Here is a 10,879-nt window from a genome sequence, read left to right on the forward strand (position 1 = left end):
GGTGGCTGACTAAATACTTTTTTGCCCCACTGTACATAGGTCACCTATGTCTCTTTTTTCCTTTTTTCTTGCATTCAGTTTTTGCCTTTTCTGCACCAACAACTTTATTCATTTGCATTTGTCTGTTAATGTATTACTTCATAAAATGCTTACTTTTTTACATACATACAAGCCTTTAAGACATAAAGACTCATAAGACCTTTATTTTACTAATTATAAATTATTACAAAACTGAGGTTATTGTACTCGACCCTAAAAATCTTTCTTCATGCATTCATTACTTCTGTGTAGGGCTATTGTAATTCATGATTATCAGGTTGCTCTAAAAACACCCTGAAACATCTTCAGTTGATCCAGATACCCTCTCTACTTTTAAGATGAGTCTTAAAACTTTCCTTTCTGATAAAACTTATAGTTGTGACCCTGAACCATCCCTTAGTTATGCTGCAATAAGCTTTGGGTACTGGGGGACTTCCCAGCACTTCACTCATCACAAACCCTCTTTGTGTTTATACACCACTACTGTATTAAACCATTCAGAGATTATACTCTGGCTCTGTCTTTTGTCCTGTCTCTGTCTGAGCTCTTCTCTGGACAGCTGCCCCTCCCTGAGACTTTTTCTGCTGGAGTTTACTTCCTGTTAAAAAGGAGTTTTTCCTTCCTGTGATTGCTCATAGGGGGATTTGTTTTTGAAGTTTCTTTCTAATATTGTTGGGTTTTTCACTACAATATCAAGCAACCTGAGACAACTGTTGTGAATTGTATCTAAATAAAACTGAATTACATTTTTTTCCATCCTATTTCCAGCTGAGTTTCATTCTCCCTCATTCTTCGTTATGTCTATATTTTTCTTTATTTTATCTGTGCACTGCTTTTAATGTATGCAGGTCATGGCCCTCTTCCTCAGCTGACTGGCAATGTAAGTGATGTACTTGTCAGTTCTCTACTTCAGAGCTGTTATCTGAGCTCACAAACACTACCCAGAGTCTACCAGCACTATGGGCCATCACCCATTCAACCACTGTCCACTGAGATGCAGATTCTGCTCACTGTCTATTACCTTGTTCAGCTTGGTAAGTATGCAATCTTTATTTCAGAAACACACTGTTGTAGTAAACAGTTCATCAAAACTGTGGCTTTTTTACTTGCTAAACTGTTTTAAATGAATAAATGTTAAGTTTTGTTTCTCACCTCTATTTCCAAGGGTCTGACCAGGTGCCTCTGGTTGAGGACTTGGAACAAATATTCATGAGATCCTGGAGGGAGTCCCACCTCAGTGAGATCAGACAGTACCAGCAACCTCAAACAACTGGAACCCCAGGGAGGCACTATGGCATAGAGGTCAGACGCTGCAAGAAATAAAAAAAAAAATTTTATACTTCTATATTTGAATTTAGGAGACTTTAAGGTAAATATCTACAGGGCTTTTTAAACCCTTCATAACACCACAACTTTCTTTTCAGCTGTTTAGTACAGTGAAGCAAATATTAATAACTTTTTCATGCAAAATATTTGAGAAAAAAGAGAGAAAACATAATGACAATAAATGAACAAAGTTTTTACTTTACTCTGTCTCCAGATCCCCCCTGTATTGCCTGGGCTCCCCCAGTATCTGTCTTTGCCCTCACAAAGCCCACAACCCTTGACCCCCAGCCAGCTTCCCTGGCTTGCCCAGCTGGCTGCATCATCTTATGGTGAGGGCGTGGTAGTGTTGGGGAAGGATGTAGGATCTTTGACTCAAGGCCTCCATCTAACTTTCAGCAGGTTAATGGAAGGACGGCTTGAAAACACCAACTATGTGGTCATCATTGTCACTGCTCCAGGACAGGAAACACAGTCCTGTGTGGTAGTTACAGGTGGGATCTGTATTTTTAATGTATGCCTTTATACTGTATGTGAAAAATGTGGTCTTTATCGTCTTTGTGTATTGTATTGTATTGTATTGTATTGTAGGTAAGCACCAGTGTCGTGCCTTGGCAGAGAGTATGTTCTCTCCCAGTCAGGGTCTGAAAGAAATTGCCCATCAGCTCTCCACTGGTGTTGCACAAGAACTCATCCACTACTGCAATTCCCTCGGACAAGGTGTGTCTCTCTATCTGTGACCTGTTGCTCTGTTTTAGTGATTGTTTCCTAACTTGTTGTGCGGCTTTATGTTTTGCAGATGGTGATATAGATTCCCTTCTGGACAATGCCATTCTGGACAGCAGTGAGCCATCTCCTTTATCTAGCTGCCAAGAATCAGCTGAGGAGAGGAGTAATAAAAGTCCCATAGTCACACACAGTCCAAAGGACTCACATGCACACCTTTCAAAAGACAGCCCAAAAGACACAGCTTCAGGTCCCAAAGACACCTGTTCAGGTAAAGCACACATGACTTAGTGGATACACTAAGTGGATACATCGGAGTCAAGTGACATGGCCTAAAATTTGTTTTTGTATTTGTGTAGAATACTCTGTTGATTGGCGAGAGGTGCGTCCCATCCAGCTGGCAGTGGCTAGAAAGCTGTTGTCCCATGTTTGTGCTATAGCCGACTCCAGCACACAGAACCTGGACCTTGGCTCCTTTGACAGGGTCAGCTTCCTCATCCTTGTACCGCCCTCCGAGGTTACATTTCAGCAGACTATTCTCCACCTCTGGAGCTCTGGTTAGTCACATAAGTCTTTTGCCAGCAATCGTGTTCATTGTTCTTCTTTTATTTAAAAAAAAAAAAAAAAAAGCAATCAAAAGAATCTGAATGAACGTGTTTATTCCTATACATATTGTGTTTTCCTCTGTATTTGTCAGGTGTTCTGCAGGAGCTTGGCAGTTTAGACCAGGCATGTGTTTCTCACAGAGAGGCTGAACGTTATGTGGTCAAGATGGACCACAGCGCTCAGGCACGTATTGACAGCCTGATCCGGGAAGCATACAGTAACTCGTACACACTTTACATCCTGGTCCACGACCATGCCCACTGGGATATTAGCAGGTTTGTGTGCAAAGTAAAAAGAAAAATGTAATGATTATTGTTTTCAGTTGTCATTGTTTTAACAGGATCAGAACTGGTACAACAAGAGCAAATCGAGTGTGTTTACTCAGTCTCTTTGGATCTCTTCCCTTTTGTCCCTCTTTAACACTCTCAGTGCAACCTACAGCAGCTCAGATAGTGGTTTGGGTCTTGTGGACCAACTGTTAAACTCCCGACAAGTCAGAGATGCTACAAACATCCTGATTCTGCACGTCACTTCGTTTCCCTTTGCTCTTCAGACACAATGCACCCGCATCAGTCCCTACAACGAGATCCACTGGCCGTCTGCATTTAGTAATGTAAGATTTAATTTTCTATGTGATTGGTACTCTCTTTTAGTGTAACATTTTTAGACTAGCAATGCCTATATGTTCACACAAGTGGCTAAATCTGTTGGCTGTGTGTATACAGGATGTGGACCTGTATCATGAGAGGACACGGTACTTTGGTGTGTCAGAGCTTTTGGAGTCGACTCATTCAGGGAACAGCCTGCCTCTGATGCGTTATGATTCCTCATTTGAAAGCATGGCAGCTACCTTGGAAGAAAGGTTGTGCACTCACATGTGTTAAATCAACATAAACACTGTATGATTAAAAAAGGAGTTTAAAATGATATCAAGAATACAGCAAGAAGGCTTTATGATATTTCTGTCTCTGATTTCCAGGTTTCCAAAGCTGCACAGTGCTGTGATCCGGACCACAGTTTTGATCCAGCACTACTGTGTTGCTCTGATGGCTGTGTCTGGAAGGTTCAACCGTTCCCACAATCTCCAAAAACACACTTCAGTGGAGACCATGGAAATTGTACAGTCACTGGTCAATGCTGCACAGCAGTGTCCAGCCCATCATGGTCACATGGTACTAGTGCGAATCCCCTCTTTGGCTCTGGCAGCGTGGGCCCACCAACGGCTGTCCAGAGTGAGGAAGCAGCTGGGTTTGGAGGAGAATTTCGAAATCATACTGGGGAATCCCAAGCAAGCTCTGAGTATTGGACAGTCCTTTACAGATCAGATCAAGGTGGGGTAGTAATTCTTCAGAAATATGTTATATATGATTTCACCTGCAGAGAACTACAAAAGATTCTCAGATACTTTAAAAGCTGCATGTAGTCTGATTTGTCCTTCTGTTTCATGTAGAAATGGTTGAAGATCCAGGATGCTGACTGGGTTCCTTGTACCTACTTGGAGCTGGAAGCCCTCCCTTGCATCCTGATCCTTTCAGGGGCTGAGCCATTAGGAGAGTCACTTCCCAGGTATGCTTACTTGAATTTTATTCATCCCTCCCTGATTTTTCACATGACAGTATTTACCTTTGTTCTAGTGTTAGTGTTACTTTCTGTTTTGGCCTTAACAGATTAAAAAGGTATAACCCCACATTTTCTTGCATCACAGCCAAAAAAGCTGTCATAGTTGTAATTTTGAGTTTAAACAAAGGGGTCGTTCTTTCAACAGGTCCCTAAAGTACTGTGACCTTCGAGTGATAAGCTGCTCATACCTACAGCGTACCACGCTTGAACAAGAGTTGGGACTGGCTGCTTATCTAGTGAAGAAAGAGTCACGACCACCACAAAACCTTGGATCAGGAAGTGACCTGCTCGAAAGCGATGCTGAAAAACTCAGTAGTACTGACAATGAAGAGGAGGAAGGACAAGATAATGGTAAGATTTCACAAAAACTATATTTCATATCTAAAGAGATAGATAAACTCATTTTGTTTGAGAAAATGATAAATGCTTCTTTTTTTTTTTTTTAAAGCTAACGTGCTATATATTTTCTTCTGCCTGGTATTTTCAGGGGAGCCCAGCCAGCCACTCCAGGCATGCCCAGATAGTGGAGCTCTGGATCTTAACCCTGCTCAAAGCGCCACCTCTCCAAATGTTGAGAAAGTGGCCTCGGATGCCCCACAGTCTTCCTCACAGTCACAGACTCATCTTCAGCCACAGTGCTCCTCTCAGTCTTTTCCATGTCCCCAAACTGCACCAGAATCCCAAACGCAACCTTATGCTCCATGTTATTCGCAGTCTCAGCAGATCTCCCAGCTGCAGTCCCAGACTCAAATTCAGCTGTTATCTCAAACAAATTCTCAACCTTACCTTCAAATGCCCCCACAACAACCGTTACTTTCCCAGATGCAAATACGCTCTAAATCAACATCATCGGGCTCGTCCTCTCCGCGAGCCTCCTCGCCTGATCCGAGCTGCTCCTGGGCACGGGGAGCGAGTCGGCCACCTTCTGTGCTCCTGCCTCGTGCCCTCTACAACGTCATCACTGCAAGTGACAGCAGCGGGCTTCCACGATGTACTTCATTCCTGCCACACATGTCTGTTGCATGGGCAAGCAGTTTCAGGTAGGGGACATATACAACAATTTATAACACATATGTGCGTATATTTCCATGTTTTTCATATGAACATTGAGCATATAGAACAGCGATACTGAAAGTGAAAGAGTCTAAAAAATATTCCACAGTAATGTTTTGTGAGTCAAAATATATACAACCAATCTTGTATTTTGTGTGCAGGCCTTTACTGAGTAAAATGATGACATGTACAGAGCAGTCACTTTATTATCGTCAGTGGACGGTCCCTCGCTCGTACCACATGGACAGCAGCAATCGCACAGAAGGCCGAAGTGACAACTTCCACCCTCGCAGGTTGCTGCTCAGTGGCCCCCCACAGGTGATTTCTGTTTTTATTCGTTTTATTCAAACTCGAGCATATGTTGTACTTTATATTCACATTATTTTATCTTTGTTGTTTTCCGACATCAGGTGGGTAAGACAGGAGCATACCTGCACTTCCTGGGCATTCTGTCGCGCATGCTGATCAGACTGATGGAGGTGGATATCTACGATGAAGAAGACATCAACTGCAGTCAGTGCATTTCCTGTAGCTTTCACCAGTTTTTAGATTCTTATGTTACTGTTTTTGCCGCTGCTTGGATCATAAAATCATATCTGTCAGTATTTATTAAGTAATCAGTACAGATTGTACATAAACCTGTTTTCAATGTATTCATTTGTAAATGTTTTGTATCTTCAGATTCCCAGACAGAGGGAGTGCAGTACCATCCAGCCAGTGCTCCCTGGCCCAACCCAGAGATTGCGAGGACGATGCCTTTCGACTACACCATCCACGACTCCAAATATGATGACATCAGCACCATATACTGCCCTGGATATAAACCGAACTCTGAAGGTAAGTAAAGCTGGAAAAAACTTGATCTATTTATCAATATATTAACACAAAGCCAAAACTATATGTGCATAGTATGAATATTACCTGTAGCTGTGCTACCTGTTACTTTTGTATTTTGTTTTTTGGTCCTTATCTGCCTTTGGTTGTTTGTTCTCCAGGAAATCCTGTGCGACAGGAAGATGTGTACCTACGTCGGCGGACAGCTAGGATAAAGTTGTCTAAGTATGCAGCCTACAACACATATCATCACTGCGAACAGTGTCATCAATACCTGGGCTTCAACTCTAGATACCAGGTCAGGACAGTACATGCAAGCAGACAGAGTTAAAAAATCGCACTCAAACTGTCTTTGACATGTGAACATGACAGTTGTCTCTACTCATAATTTAGATGTGCGAGTCAACACTGCATGCTTTCACGTTCACTCATCTACTGCTTGGGGAAGAGATCCAGCTCTACTTCATCATCCCAAAGTCTAAAGAGCAATACTTCAGCTTCAGCCAACCCGGAGGCCAACTGGAGAGCATGCGGCTGCCGCTCACTTCTGACTGGGTGTGTTCTTGATCATTTAACTTGATCATTGAAAATAAATGTTCCCCTTTCTGTTCACTTCACATCAAGAAAAAGGTGGTAATTATAATAGAGAAGTAGAATTTAGAAGAAGAAGTTTTGTGTGTCAAGATTTAAAAGGAATTCTTTGCCTTGTCTGCTTCCATGAACATTTTCATCCGCTGTTTTTGTTGACTATTTTTGTGAACAGATTTGTGGGGTTTGCCACAGTGCAACACCCAGGTGGTTCCACTAGGTGGTGCAATTAGCTTAGCAATTGCTAAAATTGTCCCACCAGCCCAGCAGTTCTTATTTGTCTTCACAAAATTATGCAAACAAAAGATTCGGTTTTGAGAAAGTATTGTTTGAAATTACAAGATTTGTTTCTTGCATCAGTCAGAAATGCTCTGATCTGTGACTATTTCCTGGACTTTAAATAGAGTTTAAATTCAACATAATCTATATATTTTTTTAATAAAATCCTGGGGTATCCTGAGGACGCTGTTAGTATAGCCTGCATGCATTATTTTAATTTATTTTTCCACATAGTAATACAGAATTTTATTAATAAAATTCACGTTAAAAATAACAATTTTCTTTTTATTAGCATTATTTTTATTTTATTTATTTCCCCCCTTCTTTCCCAGAGCCCAGACTGCATCAAGAGTCCAATCTTCACCCCAACCACCGGCCGTCACGAGCACGGTCTGTTTAACCTGTACCACGCCATGGATGGAGCCTCTCATCTGCATATCCTGGTGGTCAAAGAATATGAGATGGCCGTCTACAAAAAGTACTGGCCCAACCACATCATGCTGGTGCTGCCCACTGTCTTCAATGGTGCTGGAATAGGTATTTTACTCATGTTAGTAATAAGTAAACTGTTATCCATAGTCTGGAGGGTCGACAATTAGTTTACCCCCAAAAATGGGAGGATATTATCCTGGATGATGAAGCCCATGCTGTGTAAAATCTATGATGCAGATCAATCAACTGTGGGGACTTCTTATGGAATAAGGCAGTAGTCAAAAGTATCTTCTTCATCACCATTTTGGTGGACTTATTCTTATATAGCTGCTTTCTACTCAGCATGAGCACTTATAGCACTTTATGCGACTTGCCTCATTCACCCATTGACACAGCTTCACACAAGCCCTTTTTTCTAGGCCTAAGTGCTCTTAATCTATAGCATTCATACGGATGCATGGCGAGCAACTTGGGGTTGCTATCTTACCCAAGAATACCTTAGCATGCAGACTGGAGCAGCCAGGGATTGAACCACCAAGCCTCCAAGTATTAGATGACCTGCTCTTCTCAGCGACAGTCAACCCAAGTTTTAAAGTTTTTTAACCAACTCGCAGGTGCTGCTCACTTCCTGATTAAAGAGCTTTCCTATCACAACTTGGAGCTGGAACGCAGCCGACGTTTGGAGGGAGGGGGTCCAGCAGGTGATGTCTGGCCTTTCATCATCCTTGCTGATGACTCCTGTGTTATGTGGAACACAGTAGACCTAGAAGCACGCAAGTACATAGTGACAGATTATTTACAACATAATTCATTGTATGAGTTAAAGGACTTGTTGTTTGTTGTTTTATTTTCTGGTTTGATTTAACACAACCAGTGTTTGATTTCTGTTTTACTTAGTGGCCCACTAGAGCACGCTGTGTCACTGAAACAGGTGCTACAGCACATGGAGGCCTGTCCAGACCTATCTCACTATGGTCTATGTGGCATCAGGAAGTGGAGCAGCCGTGCGCTGACAGGTCAGTGGTGACCATAGCAGTAGAGATGCACCGACTGCAATATTTTCTTTTTTCTGATTTTTTTCCTATGACCAGCTGATACTGATTTTTGGCAATTTCTTTTTTTTTTTCTAAGCGCTATAACTGATATTATATACATGCAAAAATCAATTTTTCTTCATTGAAAAATATTATTTTCATAATAAATAATTAAACTTTATAATATCTGCCAATTTGCAGTACATTACAGGTTCTTGGTCTCTCTTAAACAACTGAAAATAAAGTAAAAAGAGAAGAAGGGGTAAAGGTCAATGGGTGCACCCAACTTTACTTGATGTATTTTACCTCACCAAAAGCAGGTGTAGCAGATTGTTTATAAGAAAACAAATCACAGTTGCTTCCATTATTTCCCCGCATTTTTCTAACTTAATCCGGCAAACAAACTTACTGATCAGAGATTTATTTTTTTCACATAAAAAAGCAACTATTTAAAATAAGTTGTTTGTGCCTTCAAATAATATTTATGGTAACTTTTTTCCCTTTGTATTAAACCAGGTAATGTACTGCGGGAACCCTTCTCTCGAGGTCATCTTCATGACTTCTTCCTCCTCAATGTTGACCGGAGTCAGAATGTCCAGTATGACCAGAACCGCTTCACCTGCCATGACGTCGATTTCACTCTGAGGCTGCACAGTGCCGGGCTGCTTGTCTGCAGGTTCAACAACTTCAGTGTCATGAAGAAGCAGATCGCCATTGGAGGATACAGAACATTTATTATCAAGACAAAGGTATCGTCCACAGTCAGCAAAATCAAAACATAAACAAGCAATCATAAACTGGGCAACAGATAGTCATTGATATTTTTTTCCTTGTCATTCTGCAATTACATAAAAAAAACGTATTACTTTCACAAGCTATTGTTAATAAGCAAAAAAATTTGTCTCCAGATGACAGATGTTCCCACCTCTGTGAGCCCCTCACAGTACATCTGTGCCCCAGACAGTAAGCACCTTTTCTTGGCTACACCAGCTCAGCTCCTTCTGGAAAAATATCTCCAGCACAACAGCCATAAACTGTTTCCACTCAGCACCAAGAACTACACGCACCCTGTACTGTCTGTGGACTGCTACCTTAACCTGGGACCTGAGGTATACAGACACACACACTCCACATCTACACATACATGTAGACATGGGTTTTAAAAAGAAATTACACAAATAAGAAATTCTAATATCATAATATCATAATATCTAATATTATATTTCAACATACACTTCATAAAGACTCTAATCTTCTTGCTTCCTGTAGGTGACTGTGTGTTTTGTGAGTTCCAGACCTCATTCTGTGAACATCAGTACAGCAGGGTTGCTGTTCAGCGGCCTCCTCCTTTGTTTTGCAGACTCCTTTGTGACTCCCGGGTTCCTCAAGAAGTTCACCTTCCTTAAAGGTGCAACAGCAGACCAAATGTAGACAATAAGCATGTCTGTTACAGGTGACTCATTTAAGAAGAAGTCAAAGCAGTGTGCAGTGTAGAATTTGGAGCGGATTGATATCATTCTGAATATCAGACCAGCAATCTTCTTCACTTCTACTTAAGTAAACAAATACCAGTAAAGCTAGAACAGTTATAATTTACATTAAGTCCCACAAAATAAGAGCAAATTAGTCAGTAGTTATCACTTTATATTGATCAAAGAAAAAAAGGGAATAAAGATCAGGAAAGTACTTCAAAAAGGTGAAGCCATGCTCTCGTTGTTGTAATTATTTCTTGCTCTGTGTCACTGTTGTTAAAGAGTGTCGCTCTCCCTCCTGTCTGCTTGCTTTAGGTGCAACTCTGTGTGTCATCAGCGCAGATCGTAGCTCGCTGAGGGAGACGGTGGGCAGGTTGGAGCTGGAAGAAGAGTGGAGGTTTAGGCTCAGTGATGAGTTCCAGACTGCCAATGCCAAAGAGGACCGGCCGCTCTTCTTCCTGACTGGAAAACACATATAACTGAAGCAGATGTGCACTTTTGGCTTGTCGTAGACAGGACTGAAATTACTAATTGTCAAACAGAACAAAAACAGGAAAGGGTTTTTTTTTTTTTTTTTTTTTTTTTTTTTTTTTTTTTTAAGCTTTATGTGCTGCTCCATGAAATAGGTTAATGTTCGTGTTTTGGAAATACATTTATGTTCTCAGCGAGATATACCGATTGTCTGAGATGTCTGGGGACTGTACGTGCACAGGAAAGAGGCATTTTTATCCTTGAAACAAAGTTGCTAGGCTCCGTAACTCACAGTGCTACTTTTGATTTTTGTGATATCTGTTTGCAGATTCAGTTGTTTAGAATTACTCAGTGTTTAGATTTCTTTGCAGGTGCAGGCAACACGGAGAGCTTTAAGGAACG

General features: G+C 41.3%; 1 protein-coding gene across 1 annotated transcript in view; it reads left to right on the top strand.

Moving 5' to 3' along the window:
* greb1 (growth regulating estrogen receptor binding 1) overlaps positions 1 to 10,560 on the top strand; it is a 23,450-nt gene extending 12,890 nt beyond the window's left edge. Inside the window, exons 10-34 of the mRNA XM_013910890.1 lie at positions 888 to 1,073; positions 1,205 to 1,341; positions 1,580 to 1,856; positions 1,954 to 2,082; positions 2,162 to 2,359; positions 2,448 to 2,645; positions 2,786 to 2,969; positions 3,124 to 3,307; positions 3,420 to 3,556; positions 3,674 to 4,025; positions 4,145 to 4,260; positions 4,460 to 4,665; positions 4,802 to 5,354; positions 5,529 to 5,685; positions 5,778 to 5,880; positions 6,049 to 6,204; positions 6,363 to 6,499; positions 6,595 to 6,756; positions 7,401 to 7,605; positions 8,115 to 8,277; positions 8,398 to 8,516; positions 9,051 to 9,283; positions 9,443 to 9,643; positions 9,804 to 9,942; positions 10,322 to 10,560. Coding sequence (XP_013766344.1) covers positions 888 to 1,073; positions 1,205 to 1,341; positions 1,580 to 1,856; positions 1,954 to 2,082; positions 2,162 to 2,359; positions 2,448 to 2,645; positions 2,786 to 2,969; positions 3,124 to 3,307; positions 3,420 to 3,556; positions 3,674 to 4,025; positions 4,145 to 4,260; positions 4,460 to 4,665; positions 4,802 to 5,354; positions 5,529 to 5,685; positions 5,778 to 5,880; positions 6,049 to 6,204; positions 6,363 to 6,499; positions 6,595 to 6,756; positions 7,401 to 7,605; positions 8,115 to 8,277; positions 8,398 to 8,516; positions 9,051 to 9,283; positions 9,443 to 9,643; positions 9,804 to 9,942; positions 10,322 to 10,485 — 4,796 coding nt within the window. The 3' untranslated portion in view covers positions 10,486 to 10,560. The remainder of the gene's footprint in view (positions 1 to 887; positions 1,074 to 1,204; positions 1,342 to 1,579; positions 1,857 to 1,953; positions 2,083 to 2,161; positions 2,360 to 2,447; positions 2,646 to 2,785; positions 2,970 to 3,123; positions 3,308 to 3,419; positions 3,557 to 3,673; positions 4,026 to 4,144; positions 4,261 to 4,459; positions 4,666 to 4,801; positions 5,355 to 5,528; positions 5,686 to 5,777; positions 5,881 to 6,048; positions 6,205 to 6,362; positions 6,500 to 6,594; positions 6,757 to 7,400; positions 7,606 to 8,114; positions 8,278 to 8,397; positions 8,517 to 9,050; positions 9,284 to 9,442; positions 9,644 to 9,803; positions 9,943 to 10,321) is intronic.
* Positions 10,561 to 10,879: the final 319 nt, after the last annotated feature.

The sequence above is a fragment of the Pundamilia nyererei genome, unplaced genomic scaffold (assembly GCF_000239375.1).
Source record: "Pundamilia nyererei isolate P.nyererei 1_Seehausen unplaced genomic scaffold, PunNye1.0 scaffold00051, whole genome shotgun sequence".
Lineage (NCBI taxonomy): Eukaryota > Metazoa > Chordata > Actinopteri > Cichliformes > Cichlidae > Pundamilia > Pundamilia nyererei.